The 24,298-nt window shown below is 34.2% G+C and overlaps 3 protein-coding genes and 2 long non-coding RNA genes across 7 annotated transcripts in view; 1 reads left to right on the top strand and 4 right to left on the bottom strand.

Annotated features, from left to right (window-relative positions):
* The window catches only part of LOC124459397 (enoyl-CoA delta isomerase 2-like), an 83,005-nt gene that overhangs the window by 50,316 nt on the left and 8,391 nt on the right, over window positions 1-24,298 (top strand). The gene's annotated exons all lie outside the window — the stretch shown is intronic.
* Window positions 8,349-9,161, bottom strand: LOC124459402. The gene is made up of 3 exons (XR_006953628.1): window positions 9,091-9,161; window positions 8,735-8,897; window positions 8,349-8,646 (listed from the first exon to the last, which is right to left on the bottom strand). It is a non-coding gene; the product is annotated as an uncharacterized LOC124459402 (long non-coding RNA).
* LOC124459367 (enoyl-CoA delta isomerase 2-like) lies at window positions 12,789-13,209 on the bottom strand. Its single transcript, XM_047008841.1, has 2 exons — window positions 13,037-13,209; window positions 12,789-12,966 (listed from the first exon to the last, which is right to left on the bottom strand). The coding sequence occupies exons 1-2, from the start codon at window positions 13,207-13,209 to the stop codon at window positions 12,789-12,791; spliced, it is 351 nt and encodes a 116-aa protein (XP_046864797.1).
* On the bottom strand, window positions 14,262-19,358 carry LOC124459396 (enoyl-CoA delta isomerase 2-like). 2 transcript variants are annotated; one of them, XM_047008847.1, is made up of 5 exons: window positions 19,246-19,358; window positions 18,137-18,355; window positions 15,310-15,399; window positions 14,814-14,957; window positions 14,262-14,581 (listed from the first exon to the last, which is right to left on the bottom strand). In XM_047008847.1, exons 2-5 carry the CDS (start codon window positions 18,296-18,298, stop codon window positions 14,546-14,548), a joined length of 432 nt encoding a protein of 143 aa, XP_046864803.1. In that variant the 5' UTR covers window positions 18,299-18,355; window positions 19,246-19,358; the 3' UTR covers window positions 14,262-14,545. The 2 variants fall into 2 exon arrangements, with proteins under 2 accessions (XP_046864803.1, XP_046864802.1); XM_047008846.1 differs by having other exon boundaries at window positions 15,310-15,426.
* Window positions 19,611-22,555, bottom strand: LOC124459400. Of its 2 annotated transcripts, none has more exons than XR_006953626.1 (5): window positions 22,518-22,555; window positions 21,361-21,457; window positions 20,542-20,628; window positions 20,306-20,420; window positions 19,611-19,747 (listed from the first exon to the last, which is right to left on the bottom strand). It is a non-coding gene; the product is annotated as an uncharacterized LOC124459400 (long non-coding RNA). The 2 variants fall into 2 exon arrangements; XR_006953625.1 differs by having other exon boundaries at window positions 22,523-22,550.

Genomic DNA, 24,298 nt, shown 5'->3' on the forward strand with positions numbered 1-24,298 from the left:
ATCTACAATATGAGAAAATATTAAATAATGATATGCAAAGTAACAATGCATCAGCAAAATTAATTTATTATGAAATCTCATGCATTTCTTTCATATTATATTACATTGACTCCCAAAGACTATAGTTCCTGCACTTAACACCAGGCTGCGAATTAACGGTGTGCAATGTGCAATTTGCATATCGTTTTGGCTAAAATGTTAGTAATTGCACATCACTTTTTCAAACGATGTGCAAAAAAGGTTTTTCATTAATTACTATCACATATATTGAAAAAAAAATTTTTAAAATCTTAGGCCATGTAATTGGCCATGTTGACACAATGTCATCAAATTGAAAAACGACGTCACTTTGAGACTGGAAAGTCTGTCAACAGTCGACATACTGGTTGACATACATGGTTCTTCTGACCATATACAGATGTAATTCATTTATAAATATTAATTTTTGCATTGCGCTGTTTTGTAGTTTGTGCATCATTACTTTTTTTGGCCTCATAGCTATTTTGAGTGTTTTCGATAAAATCAGGAGACATTTTCCTTCTGATTCCTAAAAAAACCTTTAAAATTTTCAAACTGGCAACCTTGATTAACCGTATTTTTTGCTTTTACGCATAGTTTGTAATATGACAAAAATATTTTTTGTTATAAGTAAGCATCAATAAAACATATTAGATAATCAGAAGACAAAAGTAGCTATATGCGGTGCATGTTTCTCTTGTTGCTTTTGTTTTTCTTGCCATGATGGCTTCTTCGTCGAAAGGTTGTACTAGCAAAATTAACACAGTAGAAAAATGGATAGAAACATTAAATGCCGACTGGCTTGAATACGAGAATGATGGCCAAGTGGTGAATTCACTGCGCTGTAAAGTTTGTGGAAACAAAGAGGACAGAATAACAAGCGCAAAAAATTTCTCTCGCTCATTCATAACAGGATCAGCTGTTGTAATGAAAAACGCAGTGGTGAATCATATGAATTCTGAGTTGCCTTTCAAAAAGTATATCCCCATTTGCAAGCTCCTGGAGAAGGGAGGCGTTGATCTAGGTTAATCGTATCGAACAGATCGATCAGCCGCTGAGTTGTCAGATCACATTTTTGGGGTCATAAAAGGAAATCTTGATGAAGATTTAAAGGTATTTAAAGATATTTGTCAGTTTTGTGCGATGGCAGCACCGATACCAGTGTAAAATCACAATAATTATTTTACGTGTTATATGTGAATAAGAACGGTCATAGTACTTGCTAATTGATGTCAGTTGAAACAGTTGAAAACGAAGATGCTTCAGGACTGAAGGAAGCTATGAACGAAGCTTTTGCGAAGATGCTTCAGGACTGAAGGAAGCTATGAACGAAGCTACATTTGGCAAAGCTACTTTCGATAAATTTAGGAAGGATTGCAAACCTACTGGTGACGACAAGAACCAGATTTTGTATCAAGGTGTTGTGCTCACAAATTATCCCCGTGCACTAAATGGAGCTGCTGGACAACGACAAGAGTGGATAGATGCCATTATCCTCTGTTTGGGCAATCGCTTTAGTGATCTTCAAGAGACACCAGTTTACAAACACCTTTGTCCAATTATAGACACCCAGTCTTGGCCAGGTGAGGAAGTTAATTTGGTGAGCTATGGAGACGAATCGGTTACGCTACTTGTCGACCACTTCATTCAGCTTTGTTACGCTACTTGTCGACCACTTCATTCAGCTTTGGGATGTGTCGAACGATACGATGCTGACAGAAGAATGGAGTGGGCTTAAGTTGTTGATTTCAGAGACGTATGGCAGAGCTATACCATACTTAGATGTTTGGGCTGCCATTCTCTCTTCACCAGTTAGTAAGGAAAAGTTTTTAAGCGTTCTTAACATTGTGGAACTGTTATTAATTACGCCCATGTCTAATGTTGTGGTTGAGCGAATGTTCTCAACAATGGCCAAAATAAAGCCACACCTACGTAACAGAATGTCAAGAGGAAGATTGGACAGTCAGCGAATTAGTGAGGAGGGTCCATCAGTGGAAGAGTATGATCCAGCTCCCGCAATAGAGCGGTGGTATGAACAAAAGAAACGAAGGATTGGATATGGAGGCCATGCTTACCCAGAGAAGCGAAAGAAGAAAGTCGATACGTCAGAGGCATCAAGCTGCAGCAAACATTCTTATTTTTCGGACCAAGACTCGTCAGAAAGTAACTAGTTGTGTACTATAACATGATAACTTGTAAAATTGTATACGTTGATAAAATGTTATAAAAATATTACGTTCTAAAAATGTTAATTTAGTAAATAGTGCAGTATAATAATTACTGTAATATCATTTGATTATGCCTCTGGAGAAAAATTTTTGTCGAAAAAATTTGCACATCGTTTTTTCTCAACTAATTCGCACCCTGCTTAACACCATAAGACTAGAGTTCATGAACATAACTCCTGACTGTTATGGTCTATGCCCCTAAATCACAAATATTATAATGAATCCACCTAACTCACTAACACTATACTTCCTGCCCCTAACTCATAAACACTATAATTCACATAATTAGCTTGCAAACACTATATTTCATGCACCTCATACTCAAAAACTAGAGTTTATGCACTAACTCCAAAGATTACATTTCACACACCTAAGTACCAATAATTAAATACAATAGATTTTTATGAGATGACTTTCATCGCAATACCTTTTTTAAACGTATTCCTGACGCTAGCAAACGTGAAAATCAAGTTGTTGGTGAATATATCTGCTAAATATGATTGAAGAAAAACATCGAGCCAAGAATCATCTAAAGATATAGAAACATAACATAAATTTACCACATCGCTTTCATTAAAAACGGCTTCTTCACCAAACTTCAAGAAACGAATTGTGACCTTGCCGAAATATAAATAGCGTTATGTTGCAAAGGAAGCAAAACGAGAAATGTCCGACGTCAATATATCTCACATTCCAAATTTACTTTACACGTTTTTCTGCCAAAGCTGCGAGCCGCTCTTTCTTGTCTTCATCTCATCAGGCAAACATTAATTATAATTTTGAAAACAGCAATTCTTGGTTTTCATGTGTGTCTCAAGGGAATAACAAACAAAGAAAGGGCATCCACCATGTCGCCTAATAGCAAAGGGAATCCAATGATATTATTTTGTAAGGAGTCCATCAGCATGACGCATATGAAAACCACCAATACTTTCCATAAACTAACAAATTCACAGTTTGAAAACGGATCGCTTTCTTCTATGCCAATGCATGTTAAAAGTTCATTGCCAATGGCTGCTTCATCAAACTAAATATAAAAAGTGTTATGTTCAAAGGAAGCAAAATGAGACATGTGGGAAGTCATTATCTCACAATCCAAATTTACTTTAATTGATAGATATGATGCGAACTGTAGAGACGACGACACTTTTCACTTTATTATAAAACACATGTAATATAGACAAAAGAAACAGCCACCATGGGGCTGCTGCAAAACTGCAACGTCAATTTAAATTTATTGCAAAACCAATCTAATTCATTCATATTCATTACACTAGTTTGAATTCATAAAAAAAATTTAAATTTTCGATCCGTGCCACGCCTTAACAGCTTTCTCTAATCTTCCAAGTTCACTTTTTATTAAGCATTGATATGTGGTTAATCTCTTTTACCGCGAATTTTGTTGTGGATGGACAACTTTTCGCATTAGACAGAATATTTCACAATAAAAAAACCGTCTGTGAAAAACTATACTTTTAAAATTGTAGTTGTTTATTCCCTTTTATGCAAGAGAAACTGCAAGTTATTAGTAGCCTTACAGATCTTCTTTCTCAATCAGTAAACCATAAATTTTCTTTTACTGCTCAAGAATCTTTTAAAACGGTGTGCGAACAGCAAGCAGTTTTAGATTATGTTTTAATTAAGCCATGAAAACCGCATGAAATCTTTGTGACGATCTATAAACATCTTCACACGTTTCTCAAGATCACATTCAGTTTCAGTTCAAAAATTTATATTTTTCTCGTTATTATAAAACATCTTGTAAGTTGCGCTATTCATAACAGATTAGCTTTCCGCTAATTGCTGCCATGCATCAGCGTGGCAGCACACTAATCTTGACATGTCTCGGCCCATTCCTCTACTCGACCTATATAGAGGTAAAATCTCGATTTGTGTCGTTCTGTCTGTTAACATTTCCGGGGGGGATTTTTACGGAATGAGGGGGGAAGAACAATCACAATAAGGTAGAACCTTTCGGAACTCCTGTCAGTTTCTCTTTGATTTTAAATGTCTGGAATCCGAATAGATATGCGGCCTAAACAACGTTATACAGTAGATACCAAAATCGAGTGATTACCGACATCAATTACACATATCTCGTTTGGCGAAACACATGAAATCGATTCACCGTGCCGTATTTAGCCAGCTCGGTTCACATTTTTTATCTTGCGCTCTATGCTCAGACGGTGAGCAAAATATAGTGTAAGCATGTATTTATTTTCGTTAGAGCTTTTACTATTACTTGAAATATCGGTGTGGATTTAACAAAACGTCAAAAATAATTTAAACGCATGGTGCGAGTTCAACCATGAAATATGAATTATGAATATGATGAAACGTTTGCTCTTTCCGATAACTATACATGATTTTATCGCAGTCGCACAGAATCATCGGAAAAAAGGTTCTATCAAAATGTTATGAAGGAAATAATGGAAACAAAACTACAGTTTTATAATATTGTCCGTTTCTACGTTTGTAAACATGCGGACGATTGTTCGGTTGAGTAAACAACGTATCATACTTTTAATCAAAAAGCATTTTAAAAACTCAAAAGAATCAAAACAATGAAGACATTTAAAAGAATCAAAAAAATGTTTTCATTCAAAATGGCAAGGAATTTATCCTTTAATTTTATGATGAAAACGTATGACTGACGAGAATCGATTGAGCATTGAAGCACTCACCTCCATATAAGGTGAACTGTGCGTCGTTTGTGCATGCCGATTGGATAGAAATTGGAATGCTATGATTAAACGATCGTGACCATTGAGTTCTATAATAACTGGAGGGGAAACGTCAACAAAATTAGTATAAATTATTAGCGCGCGGCCGCGTGGTCAAAAACATGGCGGTAATGGCGGTCAAAACTTCCACTTTAAACATTTTTTTCAATATTCACTCCCTCCTGATTTCTAATACTGTTTGTATGAACGAAAACAAGTGAGAAAAAAACGCAATTACGATACCGACAGCATATCATGTGAAAATAATGCTTCAGCATTGCGTGAAAAACACAGTACGGACACACTTAAAAATAAAGAAAATCGACGGTAGAGAAACGCATATTTTGGATGTAACATTTAAGTTATTTTATGACATTTTAACCTTTTAAAAGTGAAAATCAAATGGCATTCTTTAGTAGACCTGTCAATCTCGTCAAACTTATACATTATTTCATGCTTCTGTGTGTTTACTGTTTCTAAACAGTTTGGTGCAACTATTTTTCTTGCTCAAATGGATAAATCTGTGTAAAAATGCTTCAAAGGAAGCGAGAAAATGTTTGCTTTAGTCCTACGACATAAGTCAACTGAAAATTTACCATGGATAAGTATCATAAGTGTATTGTCATTACCTGATAAATCTACTGAAAACTCATAAAGAAAGTATGTTGAACTAGAAGAGCTACAAAAAAGAAAAAAATTCAAAACACCATGACACTGTTGCTTGGTAATTTTTATTTTGTAAACAGCTTGGCAGAATCTTGGATCTATTACTGAACAGAACTACATTAATTTTCCATTGAAATTACAAACTTGGAAACTAAAGTGCATTGGTTTCTCTGACAAAAACACTGTCTATTGCTGCATGAAGGCAAAATAGTTATTTGACAGAATAGGTGTTCAAAGAAATTTATCAAGTTCTATAGATATTATTGTGCATTACTTACAGTTTTTTGGAATTGTGTAATATATGTCATGAACAAGAATAATTTTTCAAAAGTACTAACCCCTTCGAGCACTACTACTCTTCTGTTTTGCTTAACCAACTTACAGCTACCAATACTAATTATTTATATGTACAAACTAACATTTAAGAATTAAATGATAAACAACTTGTTGAATCTTTGTATTTTACATCAAGCCTTTGAATTAGTTCCTTTTATCTCTTGGTAAAAAAATATTAATGAAAGACTTACAAATCAAGTTTCTCGAAAATAGTATTTTGTACAAAGAAACTAAATAATTGGAAAGGTCACATGTTGAAGACAGACTTTGCTTCTTTGACTAGGTTGCTGGACCATGAGCAAATTTAAATTTGTTTACAATTTGTTGAAAGAATTCTTTTTATTGACTTGTACTAATTCTTCATAAGACACAAAGAATTTCTTTGCCATCTATTTTTGCTTCCTCTACATTCAACTTCATTGTAACCAATGCATCCGATGTGAATTTGTAGATCACCTGGAATCATACCAAGTATGGATTTAATGAGATGAGACAATAATATGTTTAATTTTTCACGCATATTAATGATACAATCATAAGCTACTGTTGAACAAAATTTCAAGGTAGAAACAAATCTTAGCACATTATTCAACACACTACTTTCATCTTGGTTTTGAAGTAGTAACCTGTTTACTATAACAATAAATATTTCATTTACAGAAACGCTAAGTAGTACTTTAAAATTGTTAGCATAAATCCAACTTTCCAATGTCATTATAATTGTCTACACTATACAGTCACTCAAATTGAGCAGGTAAACAGTTTAATAGTTATTTTTATTATACAACATATACCATAGTTCTCATTAATTTTGCATGGCACTGCATTCAATTTCAACACAACTCTGTTGTAAACTTTCCCTTCATCTTTTCAAAAAAAACATGAACAAATTATGCCCCATTTTTGGGAGATGAACTCAATTCGAATCAGGAGAGTTTAGCTTGATACCTTGATCACGATACAAGATGGATGCAAAACTCGATAAAAATTGACAGCTTCGCCACGTCTGGCGAGCGATTAACTGAAGAACAAACAAGACTGGACCAAAATAACTTTAAATTAAAACTTAGTAGTAGAAACAAGCTTCAAGTATCGTGTTAAAAACAAAATAGTAAAACTAATACTGTGCTACTTACCGGAGTCAAAAAATGTTCCCTTTTCTGTCGTTATTTCAGCATCCGCAAACCACAAAAGTTGGCAGTTTAATAAATAAAGTTTTAAAAAAGTGTTTATGTTAGGAAAATAAAAAGTTTTGATATTTTCTATACTCGCAATCGTGGTGGTCAAATCAGGGTGGGCGACAAAAATTTCATTTCATGAGCCCGCGTCTCTCCGCTGACTTTGACCACCAAAATCCGCCATGTTTTTGACCACGAGGCCCAGGCCCCTATTTCCTAGGTGAAAGTGCTTCAAAAAGCGCTCAAATACTGGCAAATCGCATCGACAAAATATCGATAACAAATTCAACTAAAACATACAAATGAATGTAGTATGAAAGTAAAATACCTTTTCAGCATTTAAATCCATCAAATGGTTGCCCCAAAGTCCACACAAATACAAGGAAAAATAAACGCAAATATCAATGTATTGAAGAAATTGTATTGTTTCTCATTTGTTGACCAGAAAATAGTCGTATGTCACTCGTATGTACTCGTATGTTACTCGTATGTACTTGTATGTTTCTCGTATGTACTTGTATGTTACTCGTATGTACTCGTATGTTACTCGTATGTACTTGTGTGTTACTTGTATGTACTCGTATGTACTCGTATGTACTCGTGTGGTGTTTTAGTCACGATCATGATTAAACATGGCGAGTAAACCATGCATCATATTGTATTGGTTGTATTGCAAAAAATTGATTTCCGCTAGACTCAGGTTACAATTATCTCTCAGGTTACAATTAATAAGGCGAATGAGCTTCACAAAAAGCAGTCTAAAAGAAAGTGACACAAATCAAACAAGAAATCATGCCGTGTTTTTATTTCAACCTAAAGAACAAAATCAGAATTGTGAATTGTCTTAAAATATTTAAGCAAACAAAACTTTAAGCTTTTGACAAATATGAAACATTTTCAATAGGAACCATATGTCTTTTCAAAGTCAAAAAACTTTTCAAAGTTAAAATCTGTTCAAATGTCCACAATGTTTACATCAACCATGTGGCTTTTTACAGAATCATATTTTACAAAATCAAATTTAAGCTCCGGTTAACATGATTTAATTGTTATTGGCCGAGTTCTAAATGACAATATGCAAATTTTGTAAAATGAGCTTTGAAAACTGTTCATCCAATTATCCCATTTTGAAATTAGCATAATTATACATACATACAGTGTTACTTGCATCTACTTCTATAAATTGATTTATATGACAATTTGAAAATAAAAGATGACACAATTAGCTTGTCTTTATGCAATGACAAAGTATACGAGTTGTTGCGGTTTCTTGCTGTATTTTTATTTTTACCATTCATTATTGTATTGTTTATGGCAGATGATACATGATGGAAAACACGCAATAGCAGTTTCCAAACTGTTTTACCTTACTTGGTGGAGGGGCAGCACTTCCCTTGCGATAGTAACTCCTAGTAAATAAGTAATAATGAGCAAAGTACATACAACATGTGGCTTTCAGCTTCGTAAACATTATCTTCGTTTGTGGCGTTGACAAAACTACAATGAGAATTTCTTGTTTTAAAGTAATATTATTACTCTATAAATCTATTTATTGAGGCTTAAATAATCGCAATGATTGTACTACCTTGAAGCAATTGAATGAAAATTGATGAGAGACTTGCGGCTTCTTGCGAGATGCGTTCCCTTGCTGCAGAGTATTTGTCCTTTGTTGCATATTTCAAATAGTTTTGAATAAACGGAACTTTTAATGAACTGAACCAGCAGCCGGTGGAAATGTCGAAGAAAATCTTCCACCAACAATAATTAAATACAATAGATTTTTTATGAGATGACTTTTATCACAATATCTTTTTTAGACGTATTCCTGACGCTAGCAAACGTGAAAATCAAGTTGTTGGTGATTATATCTGCTAAATATGATTGAAGAAAAACATCGAGCCAAGAATCATCTAAAGATATAGAAAAATAACATAAACTTACCACATCGCTTTCAATTTCATTGATAATGGCTTCTTCACCAAAATTCAACGAACGAATTTTGACCTTGCCTAAATGTAAAAGGAGTAATGTTACAAAAGAAGCAAAACGAGAAATGTCCGACGTCAATATAACTCACATTCCAAATATACTTTCCACGTTTTTCAGCGAAAGCCGCGTGTCGCTCTTTCTTGTTTTCATCTTATCAGGCGAACATTAATAATAGTTTTGAAAACAGCAATTCTTGGTTTTCATGTGTGTCTTAAGGGAATAACAAACAAAGAAAGGGCATCCACCAATAATTAAATACAATAGATTTTTATGCTTTGCGTAACGAGGATTTCAATATTACAGTGAGACCATGCGTAGTGATGTCAGAAGCGATTAGTTAAAAATGTTTTTTCACATTATTTCGAAAATTATGTATATTAATAAGACAATACAAAAACTGACTTTGACCAAGCCAAAATGAAATTGACCTTTCGTCTTGAACGAAAACATTTCGGCCGTTATTTTGAGAACCAAAGAATGGGTCGAGGACGTTTGTTATATGAATTTTTAAATTGACGGCATTCATGCTGTGATGATGAAAAGAGTTTTGAATTTAAACGAGGATGTTAAAGGAGGAGGTTAATGGTGTTAGGAGGATGTTAAACAAGAAACCAACTTTCGTCCAGCATCAATATGACAGGGTTAATTGAAAGTGGACTGGGACAGATAGTAGATGTGACGTCCTTTGCATAACCCATGATCTTTGGAAAGAGGTACGAACATTGAGCTCTATAATAACTGGAGGAAACGTCAACCAAATTACTATAAATTATTAGCGCGCGGCCGCGTGGTCAAAAACATGGCGGATTTTGGTTGTCAAAGTCAGCGGAAAGACGCGGGCTCATAAAATGAAATTTTTCGCCCACCCGGATTTGACAACCACAATTGCGATTATATAAAATTTCAATGCGAAGCACAAAACTTTAGAAATTTTATTTTAAAACATGCTGCAAACTTGTTTGGTGTACGGATGCTGAAGTAATGCCAGAAAAGAAAACATTTCATGACACCGGTGAGCAACGTAAGATTGTTTACCATTTAAAGTGTTCAGTGTTTTGTTTTAAGTCAATACTTGAAGTGTGATGGTATATATTTTGTGAATGTTTTTTCTAAGTTATAATTTAAGTTATGTATATCCAGTCTTATTTGTTCTTTACTTAATCGCTTGCTAGACGAGGCAAAGCAACCAATTCTTATCGAGATACGCATGTCTTAAAACTCCTTGTTTCAACTGACTTTACCTCCAAGAAATAGAGGATTTTTTCATGATATTTTTCTGAAAACATGAAGCAAATATTAAGAACAGAGCTGTATTGAAATGAAATGCACTGCAGGATTAATTAATGAACTTTTTGGTGCAAGTCGTACAATAAAAAATACCTGTATTAAACAGCTAGCCTGGACAATTTGACAGATTATGAACAATCATGATGATGGTGTTTAAGGGTTTGCTTTATGCTAAAAGTTTTATAAATGCCATCGGGTGTTTCTGTAAGTGAATTGTTTGTTATAGTAAACAGGTTAGTACATCAAAATCAAGATAAAAACTACTTTATTCAATAAAAAGCCAAATTATGCTCCTACCTTGAAATATTTGCTCAAGAAAAGCTAATGATGACATGCATGAAACATTAAATATAGTACTGCATCATCTGTCAAAATCCATACGTTTTTCAATTTCAGGTGATTAAAAATTCACATAAGATGCATTGGTTGCAATGAAGTTGAATGTGTAAGAAGCAAAAATTGATGGCATAGAACTTTTTATGTCTTTTGAAGAATTATGATATCATTTAAACGATATCATTTAGTAGCAATGTAGTAAAAGAAGTGATATCTGTCTTCAACATGAGACTTTTCTAATTATGTATAGTTTCTTTGTACAAAATACTATTTTAGAAAACTTGATTTTAAGTCATTCACTGATATTTTTACCAAAAGACAAAAAGAAAAATTCAAAGGCATAATGTAAAATTCAAAAGTTTGTCAAGTTGTTTGAACCTAGAAAAATTAGTATAGGTACTAGTAATTTGTAAGGACACAAGAGAAAATAGTGCAAGAAGGTTAGCATTTTGAGAATTAATATGTTCTTCTTGACATACATTACACAAGGCCATAATATTATAAATAATGACTGTACAATAACAATTATACAACATGCTAAAATCTTCACCTACATTATAATTATTTAAACAGGTTTGTCTTCATGCAGCAATAAGAAAAGTGTTATGTCAGAGAAACCAATGCACTTTAATTTAAGAAATCATATTTTCAATGGGAAATTAATGTAGTTCTGTTCAGTAGTAGATCCATGGTTGTCAATGACAATCCAGTTTCTAATATCTTGGCTCAAAACAGAACCAGCAACATGATTATAGAATTTCTGAATTTCGTTCTTTTGCTCTCCTAGTTCAAGATATTTTCTTCATAAGTTCTCAGTAGATTTATCAAAACATCATAATACCTTATAAGACACCCAGAATCAATCCTACCAAAAAACTAAAAAAATTCATACCTACTTATAATATATTTCCAGTCGACTTAAGTCGTAGGGTAAGCTAACTTTTCTAACTCCTTTTGGACGTTTTAACTAAGATTTACCCATCTATTCAGGAAAGACAGTTGCACCAAGCTGTTATCAAACAGTCAAAAACACAAGTATTTTGCATGGGATTATGCATTAAAGCTTAACAACACATTGAAAGTGTAAAGAATGCCGTTTGATATTTATTTCTAACATAGCTAAAGCATTACTTGAAAAATATACGTTATTTTACAGTAGATTTACCTCATTTAAATGTGTGTGTCTATTTCACAAAAACCTGTAGCATTATTTTCAATATTTTATGCTTACGGTATCGTGGTTGTTTTCGCTGGTTGTCATTGATATAAGCAGTAATAGAGATCCGGATTCGGAGGGAGCGAATGTTAAAATTTTTCTCAAAGTGGAAGTTTTGACAACCAAAATCTGCCATTACCGCCATGTTTTTGACCACGGGGTCCAGGCCCCTTTTCCCCTCCAGTTATTATAGAACTCAATGGGTACGAAGAGCAAGCTTCAGGACTTTGCCCTAACGTCATCACTGATCTGATAATAGACTGGATATAGCTTTCTATAGGTAGCAAAAGTGAAGCCTAATTATATATTAGGCGTGGTGATTAAATTATCTCTGTAAAATAAAAACGGAAATGAAAATAAGAATAAAGTGAGGAAGAAAGCTTAGTAAATTTGTCTTGTTCTAAAACAACAGTACCCTGCTAATGAAGTCACGGCAAAAGTAACATACGTCTAGATAATAAAAATGATAAAAGAAAGGTACAAAACGAATTTTTAAGCATCGAAACTCATTCTAGATCATAACTGCCTCTGAACTTGGAAAATGAGCTGTGAATTATCTTGCCTTCGCAACGATGGGGCAAATTCGATTCTTGCACGCGCAATTTTCAATTAAACACGAACGCCGATATTTTGTTTTATCCATGACAGATGTTTGAGATAAGTAAAAGGTCACGAAATGCCTTAAATATTCGAAAATCTATGTATATAAAAGTAATCCGCCATACATTTCTATAGAAATTTGTATCTCTTGTGGTACCTGGAAGTGCATTTTGCATATATAATTAGGCTTCACTTTTGCTACCCATAGAAGCTATATCAAGTCTATTATCAGATCAGTGAACGTCATAAAGGGTGTGTGAAATGTCGCAACATCAGAAGCATATACGATATCAATTAGACCAAGTATTGTCACAGATATTCCAACTGCTGGTCCATTGACTGCAGCCACGATGGGTTTTGGGAAGTCGATAAAAGTTGCAACAAATTCTCTAAAATTATGAAGGGGAGACATGTTGATGAACTTTCATGTGAAACAGGTTAATCTTTGTTGCTTTTCACCTCAATATTTCTTTACTATCAGCAGGAAGTTTTTCTGGACCTTCAGGAGGAATGTTCATAAAGTTAGTGAGATCATTGCCACTACAGAAATATTTTCCAGCTCCTGTTATTAATGTCACAACCGAATTATCATCTCTTGCTTGCTTTAGTGCGACAATCAACTCATTGTACATCTGTCAACATATAAATTGAATTAGAATGACTGGCAATGGTTAAAATAATTGACTAGTTATACAGTGGTGGCCTATTGAATGGGTATGACTGGTAATGGTTAGAGATAAACCTTTGAATAAATGGCTGGTCATGGTTAGAAAAGGTGCTCTATTGAATGGTATGACTGGTAATGGTTAAAGACAAACCACTGAATAAATGGCTGGTTATGGTTAGAAAAGGTAGTCTATTGAATGGGTATGACTGGTAGTCTATTGAATGGGTATGAAAGGTAGTCTATTGAATGGGTATGACTGCACTCAGGCGAATGAGATGTTACTCGTTGGAAAAGAAACTGACTGCGGTCGAAGCTTGTAACTACGGTTTGGTAACAGAAGTTATTCCTCGCCGAAATTGAAAAGAAATCAACAACAGAATGAAATACATGGCTGCGTTGCCGCCGAAGGTAGCACAAATCTGGACTTTACCGTTATTGCTTCGTTTCATTTAACCATACAATGCTTCTCTCCATTGCAGTCGCTCTCATTGTCCAAGAAATTATGTTGCTCAGTTGAGCTGGAGAAACTTCACGATGTGAATAATAAAGAATGCGAAGTGCTTGCTCAAAAATGGCTCTCGGAGGAATGCGCGCAAGCAGTGATGACTTTTTTACAACGCAAATCAAAAATGTAGTTGAAACATTAAGTTGATTCTTGTTTATGAAATGTTCGATGCATTTTCTTTCTGTGTATGTTATTCAATTTGATAAAAACCATTTCCACCAAAGTGTTAAGCGTACAAAAGCATCTGCGCAAACATCTACTTGATGTCACGTGACAACATGTTAATTAATGCACTTATTTTTAAACAACTGCATCAATTTTCAACAAATGCGCAAGAAAATAAGGTTATCGCGACTAAGAAGTCCGTTACGCCAGCAGTAAACACTGAAGTCTCAATGACTTGAACGATACAGAACGAGTGTTCGAAATTTTCCAGCAAAGTTTTTGCTATGTTTTGGAACTTGATTCAAAACGCAATTTTTCCTCCAAAGTAAAGATTTTAAAAATCGTGGTTAAATGAACGAATATGTTTTGTTATTCAACTCAAGTTACGAATGATTTACACCAACAACGCTACAAATTCCGCTGCGTAAAGGTTACAAACGGATCATTGGGGGACACAATATCCTATATGTACAACAAATATTTGCACGCGCTATAAGTCCGATCGCAAGTATACCTGGATGGTAAGCCATTCCTGTAAGCTCGTCCACCATCTTCTTACGATGCCATGTTGCTGATGTACTTTTGAAACAAATCGCGTTCCTCGTGATTTTTATCCTCAAGTTCTTGTATATTACCGTTGACCATCAACGTCTGTTTCTCGAAGGCACTACAATATTAAATATGCTGCTTTACTATTTGCTGACATGGGATTTTTTCAAAGTTCGAAACTGTAAATGTTTTCATCATCTTCGACGTGAACGTCCATGAATAACAATAGAAATCTATTGCATTTTCAAAGGTCCCGTGTCCTCTCTCTAGTTGCTAAGCTCCGCCCACCCCCTTCCTCTCCTTTCCAATAGTGCCCAATCTCTCTCCCTCGTAAAAATAGACACACAAACCTGTCTAGAAACTAGTGAAGATCTCGCCAAAAGTGAATTGAGCTCCTCCTCGAAATGTTTGAAAGATAAAATTTCTGCGACAATTCCGCGTTCCTTTGCCATGTCGCAGTCGAGTTTCGTGTTGCATAGAATAACAGACATTGCCTGATTTAAAGGAAATTCACCGTAAGACAAAATGAATTTTTTTTAAAGCATCTCGGTTCTTTTATAAAAACAACAATTATGTTTCACGATACACTTTTTAAGGCGGGGTAGGGATAGGGAGTAAAATTTTGGGGAACTTAGATAAAGCTATTCGTAGTTTTAATTACTTTTCAATCTCACAGTTAATTTTTAACACCTCAGAACATAACACATCCTCTCAGGTTCAAGAAAAGAAAACATTTTAATGTTTATATAAAGTGATCAATAGGCGTGGATACAACTCAAATACATAACATGGCAAAATATGACCTAGTGCCCAGGCCTCCGTTTAATATAAACAAGTCACGTGTACCTGTGAATGACCAAATAAATTAGGTACAGTTAGAGAGCAACATCCAACTGGAGGATGACCCAACTCCACAAACTTCGTTTGAAAAGTTGCCTTTAAAAAACACGACGAATATGTCAACTGAAATAAAAATTACGTAATGTTGTACTGAGGAGTCACTAGGAGTCACTAAGGAGTCACTAAGATCAGTTCTTACCAAACTGGAAACATTGGTCTATAAACAAGAAGAAGCGTTATGAATACGTTCCGCTTTCGCGCATGTATATTTACTTTTCATAATTGGAAAGGTCGTCGTTTAATTAGATTCGTGCTCAGTTACAATTGGTTTTTTCTATGAAATTAGATTGTCCCCCCGCTATCTAATTTGAATTAGAATTTTAGCAAATTGTGAAGTTGTTTCAAAGTAGTTTGCCACCTACTTCGAACTGCTGAGCACAAAGTAATTTTGCTAACTCGCAATGACTGTTCATGCGTCTATTTCTATAATACTATAGTTCATGCGACTTAAACGATCTCATGACACCGTTGAAATAAATGAAATGGTAATCGAGTTCCATCGGTTCTAATCGCTAATAAAGCGCTCGCAAGAAAAATGTTTCGTTTGATCATAGTGTGTGTGTGTCATCGTGGGGTAACTTCATATGCTGAAAAGACAGTTAAATTTTCCATGCACCTAACTCCCAAAGACTATAGCTAATGTGTCTATTTCACAAAGACTTTAGTTCATGCACCTAAAGGCTATAAAATCTATATATATGTATATTGTTCGTGCATCTTAACAATATAGTTCATGTACCTAACTCCCAAAGACTATAGTTCACAAACTTAACTTTCAAAGAATATCTTTCACACACCCAACTTCAAAGACTAAACTCCCAAAATTCTTCTTCATGCACCTAAACTCGGAACGACTATAGTTCATACACCTAACTCCCAAAGACTATATTTCACGCACGTAACTCGCAAAGACTATAAGATCATGCGTCTATTTCCCAAAGAGTTTAGTTCATGCAACTAACACCAAAGAAAATAGTTAATGTATCTAATTACCAAAGACTATAGTTCATGCACCTTACTCCGAAGGACTATAGTTCATGAAAGAGCTCCCAAAGACTATAGTTCATGCACCTAACATCCAAAGACTATAGTTAAAGCACTTAAATTCCAAAACTTATATTTCACGCACCTAAATCTCAAAGATTGTTCATGCGTTTATTTCCCACTTATTGAACTCACTTGATTGGTGAATTGTATTTTCCCATGTTTTCAAAAACTTTCTTAAAGGTCATACATTCCAATTCTTGTTCTTAATTCCAGGATCACATACATATGAACTATTGACCAGACAAAATCATGATATCTAATTACAATGTGACATCACTCTTCACATCCATACCATTAGACATAGCCAAACAACACAACTAGACAAATAAAATCCCAGACTTACTCAACCTTTGCCTCTCCACTGAATTCTTCTTCTAAAACTCATACTATAGACAACTTTCAGCGAATCATTGGGGTCACCACTATACACCTTCCTCGCAAAAGCTGTCGTGCAAAACCTCGAAACACAATCAGTCACCAACACCACAGATGAAACAGACAGACTATGGAATAGATATAAAGACGATATCTTTGCCATAGTCAAGAAAGCCAAAACTGGACAAATGCTACACACCATAAAAATACTACAAAGAAGATAACCTTCACTAAAGACAAAAAAAACACAACAAGACTAAACTAACAAGTATACGGCATAAATACCCTTACAGACCAAATACTTGATTTCAACCGTAATCATTCCACACAACACAAAATAAGCAACATTCGAACACTTTTCAACAGAATTAACACTCACTGCAGCACAGAAGAAGCCAAAAAACAGAACGCAACTACTTGTTCTCATTTATAAAAACTAGTTACCCTATAGAAACTTTATAGACGAAACTATAAGCAAAATCAGTCAGAACTTTACTACTAACGGACACCTCCCGAAAGCAGACACTGCTATTAGGTCCCTGCCAATACTCTTACTATTAACTTATTTACAACCTCTCATAAGCAGACACCAAAACAATCTTCAAACAATTCTGTAGTGTTTATGGTGTTTCGAAAGTTCACTTTTAGGGTGGTCATGGGAGAAAAAATTTACATGAGTTTAATATTTACTGAGGAAATTACCATACACCAGCTATGGTCAAATGGCAATTTTGCACAAATTAACAAATATTCGTGGCAGAGATTGAATTTTTATATTTTCGTTGTTTCAAGAAATTTACATTGTTTTTGCTGGCATACGATAGAACATATTTCGCATACCTTCCTCCTAAACCCACTTTCCGTCATATTTTGCCGTTTAGTGTGCATTTCATAGCCGAATCTTATAACTTAGATATTTCATACAGGGACAATCCTTCACCATTGATAAGTGTCGTCGCTTTTTGCTCGATAAATCCCGCTTCGAAAAAATATAGATATGACGATATATTTTCGGATATTTTGGGGTTTTTGTAGTGTTGTTCGCAATGATTCATAAATAGATCAAATTGAACCTTAGCCGACAATTACCCCGCACGTGTGATTGGGTCAAGATTGTCTGTCTAATACATTGTATACAGAACCATTTAAAAACCGCTATAAAGCTATTAAAACCAACAAAACACAATTAAAACTATGTATAATAACTATATATATCGTAACAACGAATATTTTCATATTTTTCGATATTTTCGGTACATCGATATATCGATATACCGAAAAACCAATATCGATAAACCGATATTTAAAACCCCGATATTTATCGATAATTCGATATGTCGCAACAGCCTACCTCGCAAGAGCCTTTATCGTCGTAAACATGCTTGGACTCATTCATGTTTTCAGTGGTTGACGAGTCCTCATCCAAAACTCTCGAGCGTATGCTAGGTGCTTCAACTACGTTCAATTTCATCAAGCTATCTTCAACCTGGCGTCGTTGTTTCTCTTCTGCCATGCTTGATTTTGTTTCAATGTTGGAAGTTTCATTTTCAAGCAGTTCTTCTACCTCGATCTACGAATTATAATATCTGTCATAAATATTAAAGCAGTTTGTTTATGTAGAAAATATGCAGACACAAAGTTATGAAGAGAAATAAAACATCTTTAACATTGTCACGGATATTACGAGGGGCATAACAAAGTGTTGATGAGTTTGACTAATTCTACGTTTATAAGAAACTTTTAAACAATTCTAACCCTAACCTTAACACTTACACTAACCATAATCTAACCCTGACCTAATCCATACCCTAACCATTGAACCAATGTATGAACTGTAGTCAATTGTAGTCACATTATAAAGCCTACTTCCTATTGTTTTTGGAGTTCAATGTGCATTCTAATCTTTCGTTTCAAATCCGCATTTTATTCTTGTAATCTTGTAGCCCATATTCTTGCAAGCATTTCTCAAATGGATATTCAAAATGGAGACTCCACAAGATATGCTAATTGCTAATTTTTTTTCACCAAACAAAAAATTTGTCACAGTCTGTTACGGGTCTTGCAGCTGACATATGAAATGTTTGTAAGTGTGGCAGGAAAATTACATTTATATAGCTACTCTTTGTTTTGCTATGTTAAGCATCACACAATAACAAGAAAACGAATGAGGAATTGGTCACATTTACCACTAAAACAGTAAAATTCTAGAGCTCCAGTACGAATAGCAAATGACTGTCAAAACGAGGGACGATCTTGGCCCACTGCGATAATATTTTACCAAATGAAGGGGAATTCCACAAAACATGTCCATTTGGACATATTATACAAGTGCACATGTGTCAACTAACCCTGGTTTAACCAAGGTTTGCGTTAAATACGACGCTTTATATTTTTCATCGCTGTAGTATGAACTACTTTGTTGATAAATATATAGTAATTCTGCGAGTAAAATATCTTTACCTTCCTCTGCACAACAAAGTTTTTCTTGTATCAACGCACACAGCCTCCTACTAGCTCAAGAAACAAGCCAAAATATGAAAGAGAAGCGATCTCGTTTGAGTGAAAACTTGATGGTAAAAGTTGAAAAGTTGCTGATGGTTATCGCCATAAATTACCAATGGAAGAATTTACCACCACGATAAAATCAATATTACCACCACTGATAAAGTATTAGTGACCAATGCCGCCAGTTTGCCAGTGACCAGTGGCATGTACGCGTACCTATTTTTCTATAATTGCGACGCATCATGGGATTTACATTCAAATTTATTTTGTGAGTAAATTCATTTTATCTTTACCATAAAATGTTGTTTTACTTCAAAATCTTCGCTTGTCAGACTTCGTGAGCTGACTAAATCTCGCAAGCGTTCGATCACGGCCATGACCGATTTTTCACCGAGTACTTTGTTGTCACGTGTTCTGACGTTGACCGTGTCTGAGACCGTCTCTTTTTCACCAACAACTGTTTAAAAAACAACATAAAACCATTTAACCAATCGCATTTAGTAATAAAATGAACATCTATTTTGCTTTTAAAATAGACAACACTTAAAAGACAATGAACACAAAACAAACAAACAAAAACACAAACAACAAACAATCCAACAACAGCAAACGATAATACCTTACATTTTACAACTCGCACATCAACTGACTACCAAGAACAACGAGTACTGACAAGTGAGCATCACAATGCACAACATTACAAACAGCACTGACTATAGACAACGACTTACGTTAGAAAGTAGGTTAACAAACTCAAAACAAAAATCATTGAACAGAATACAAATATCAGCACCTTATAAACGGCTTACAAGCGAACAATTAATAAGTATACCACACAAACTAAAACATCCACATATTTTCCTCTCTGTCATGACGTCTAGAGAACAAATACGGCGAACCTGACTAATGTTGTGGAAACGTCAGTAAACTCTGAACACCAACAGTGGTTCCAAACCATTTTAATTTCTATTTATTTGTACAGTAAATAAAAATAATTTAAAAGACTTATTCATACCAAGAATGAAGTTGTACTGTGAAAGTTGTGCATTGCGAACTTTCTTATTTAGTGTTGATCCGTGATCCAAGTCTGTATCAACACGATAACCAGCTGCATGGAACTTCTTTTGAATCTAAACATGACCAAAATGTCAATAAAAAAAAAAGGACAAAAAAATTCCAATTCATAAAATAGCAACAATTTGTCCATAGCTGAGTTTGCATTAGCCTGTGCAAGTTCGATCTAAGGCTTACCAAATTAAATTTACCGGTTCGGCATAATCATCATATTTACTACTGACAGGAATTACTACAACTTGATGGGGAGAAAGCCATAAAATCCTAGAAAATAACAGAAAATGCAGTGCGTCAAAATTTTGAAATAAAGTAGTAGAGTAAAATGATAAAAATTTCCAAACAATTAAGAAACTTTGTATCATTTTAATTTAACATTTTAAGGACATTTCATTTGCTTTAAGCTCTGGCATGAGCCAAGAAAACACTCACCATTTTCCACCAAAGCTTTCAGCAAGAATAGCAATCATTTTTCAACTGAACCTACAATAGCTCGATGAATAATAACAGGATGTAATTTTATATCTCCTTCACCACTGTCAATAGAGTAATAGAATATTGATAAATTACTAAATTGTTACAATTTGTAAAGATCTACAATTTCATGGAAACTTAAACTGTGCCGTAATCCTCTGACTATAATACACAGGCTTACATATGTTTGTGAGCCATTATCAATGATATTTACATGGGGATGGATGCACAGGGATACATGCATGGACTATTAACTATTATATTGCAATTATCTGTTAACATTGCAATATTAAATGTAACTATATACTTATATGGGTGGGTTTGTTTTGGAGTTTGAATGCAGGTGGGACTTTCAGTGTTCAGCAATGTAGCAGGCTGCATATAAGTATATAGTATATATAAGCATATAAATATATAACAATAGGTTTCTATAGAAACAAATAATCATGTCACTGTTGGTTAAATAAATTAAGTATCAAGACCGTAGTGAGGTTATTCAACGAAAAGCTTACTGGCAAAACTTACCTAGCGTGAGGTTGAATCTCTCAGGAAGTTGGAAATCCAGTTCAATTGTTGCACATTGATGAGACCATCTCATAGCATCAAAAATTTTTATATTAATCTATAAATTGTGATAGCAATGAAATTATAAATTCACAATGGTATACACCTGTAAACATAGAAAGCTTCATCCCCCATCCCCAGGATTTATCTGCCGTTTTTGACCAAAATTATTCAAAGCTTCCATCAGTTTCTAATGAAGCATAAAACAAACTCATTTAGTTAAACAATTAAAAATATTATCAATCATTAAACATTTTCGATATTTATGACAAGACAGCTAAAAAACATTGTAAAGACTGCATTTATGTTCGCTGTGAACAAATTTCATCCCTTTTTTAGGAGGTAAACAAACCAATCTGTATGTCAAATCAACAAATGAAAACATTCTATATTTTATTTCATTCTTGAATAACTGTCTATATCTTTGATATCCATAAAGAGGAATTGCACACGATGAAACAAATGTAACTTGATTAAATAGCTCAATGGTTTCAACCATTGAGTTGTAATGTTTGAAATGTTCAAGGTTAGAAGCCATCTTGATTTCAGCAAACGGAGACTGAAACATGTTAATATTTTAGTTGCAATATTAACAAATACTAAATAAAATCAATTACAAGAAAACAAAAACAATGATGAACCAAAATTGTTAAAGAACATATTTTAAGTAAAAACGACTCATGCAAGGTAACTCATGCAAGGTAACTCAAGTTCAACTTATGATGGTGAAAATATAAAAAAAACATGGAGATAAAATAATGCATGACAATCAATAGATCTTCACTTAGGTAATAATAGCTGCAGATCCAAATTTATAAACAGTGTGTGAAGCACTGACTAAAACATTTTGGCAATCAAATGCACTTGAAAGCCCTGGCAGGTTAGCTAAAGTCCCTCGGTGCTACAAGTCTTGTTACTTTTACTACAAAATCTCCCTCGGCTTTCAAGTACATTTAATCACTAAGTTACCTCACTACCGTGCATCGTTTTACTTATAAAAATATTGCACACGCTAGCTAAAATGTAGATCCCATTAACTACATACATGTATGGTCTTATATGAGCCAGTTTTAAATACTCAAAGAATATTTAGGCAATCAGAGAGTAAAATATTTTACCTTACTCTGAACAAAACAGTTTTTCTTGTGAGTCTTTTATCGCAGGGATACGTCGGTATAAAATTGTTATCACCAAAATGTTTCAAATTCCAAATTGGTGAAGTGTTGACTGTGTAGTAAGCTGGTCGATACAACTCATACGCAACGCATCGATTTGCTGTTTAAAATCATGATAGAACTCATGCAGATAGATTGGTTTCACATAGCCAGAATAACAACCAATAACTGTTAGCTTCCAGAGCAATTCAGTGAATTCACCACAAATGTCAGTCTGCTACGTGAAGATAGTTCTCTTGCATATGCCTCAAGTCTTTTTTTACGCTTCCGAATTGCATCCTTGAACGCCTTATTTTATACAGTTCAGCCAACATTTACCTATTCTTGCCATAAAATGATTAAATGTGCTCCAAGTTGACTGAAAATAAAATTGTTCAGATATATGTATCGCATCCATTTTCTGGCATATACAACCACAAATACAACCATCAAAATGAGGGTCTCCGCTGACCAAAAACGTGCCTAGCTCTGACCTAACGACAACTGGACTACTCAAGTAGAAAAGACTCCTAGCTAGACATTGCGCATTGGTGACACATGACAAAAGTGGCGTTTTATGTACTTACTGTAATAATATATAACCATGCTCGTAAAAAAGTTTTATTAGAGAGACATTAATAGTTTAAGTTTAAGCGAGTGATAAAAATGCTACCAGTGTTAAAGTGTTTAGAAAAATGTGGTAGAAATATAAAGTATGCCAGTTTTCGGCATATATAACCATGGTCGTAAAAACTTTTTATTAGTGAGACATTGTTAGTTTGAGTTTAAACGAGTGATGAGATGGCTAACAGTGTTAAAGTGTTTAGAAGAATGTGATAGAAATATAAAGTATGCCAGTCTTCGGCATATATAACCATGGTCGTAAAAACTTTTTATTAGAGAGACATTGTTAGTTTTAGTTTAAACGAGTGATGAGATGGCTAACAGTGTTAAAGTGTTGAGAAAAATGTGGTAGAAATATAAACTATGCCAATTTTCGGCATATATAACCATGGTCGTAAAAACGTTTTATTAGAGAGACCTTGTTAGTTTGAGTTTAAACGAGTGATGAGAAGGCTAACAGTGTTAAAGTGTTTAGAAAAATGTGGAAGAAATATAAAGTATGCCAGTTTTTGGCATATATAACCATGGTCGTAAAAACTTTTTATTAGAGAGACCTTGTTAGTTTGAGTTTAAACGAGTGATGAGAAGGCTAACAGTGTTAAAGTGTTTAGAAAAATGTGGTAGAAATATAAAGTATGCCAGTTTTCGGCATATATAACCATGGTCGTAAAACTTTTATTAGAGAGACCTTGTTAGTTTGAGTTTAAACGAGTGATAACAGTGTTAAAGTGTTTTGAAAAATGTGGTAGAAATATAAAGTATGCCAGTTTTCGGCATATATAACCATGGTCGTAAAAAATTTTTATTAGAGAGACCTTGTTAGTTTGAGTTTAAAGGAGTGATGAGAATGCTAACAGTGTTAAAGTGTTTAGAAAAATGTGGTAGAAATATAAACTATGCCAGTTTTCGGCATATATAACCATGGTCGTAAAAACTTTTTATTAGAGAGACCTTGTTAGTTTGAGTTTAAACGAGTGATGAGAAGGCTAACAGTGTTAAAGTGTTTAGAAAAATGTGTAGAAATATAAACTATGCCAGTTTTCGGCATATATAACCATGGTCGTAAAAACTTTTTATTAGAGAGATCTTGTTAGTTTGAGTTTAAACGAGTGATGAGAAGG

This window comes from Xenia sp. Carnegie-2017, unplaced genomic scaffold (assembly GCF_021976095.1).
Source record: "Xenia sp. Carnegie-2017 unplaced genomic scaffold, XeniaSp_v1 HiC_scaffold_9, whole genome shotgun sequence".
Lineage (NCBI taxonomy): Eukaryota > Metazoa > Cnidaria > Anthozoa > Malacalcyonacea > Xeniidae > Xenia > Xenia sp. Carnegie-2017.

Coding starts and splice junctions, on each gene's coding strand:
- LOC124459396 (XM_047008846.1), bottom strand. CDS start 18,298: ATGGCAGAAGAGAAACAACGACGCCAGGTTGAAGATAGCTTGATGAAA. Junction 15,427..18,136: donor ACGATAAAGGCTCTTGCGAG/GTAGGCTGTTGC, acceptor TTTTTATTTCAG/TTGACATATTCGTCGTGTTT. Junction 14,958..15,309: donor ATTTATTTGGTCATTCACAG/GTACACGTGACT, acceptor CCTTTAAATCAG/GCAATGTCTGTTATTCTATG.
- LOC124459367 (XM_047008841.1), bottom strand. CDS start 13,209: ATGTACAATGAGTTGATTGTCGCACTAAAGCAAGCAAGAGATGATAAT. Junction 12,967..13,036: donor GATAGTAAAGAAATATTGAG/GTGAAAAGCAAC, acceptor TCATAATTTTAG/AGAATTTGTTGCAACTTTTA.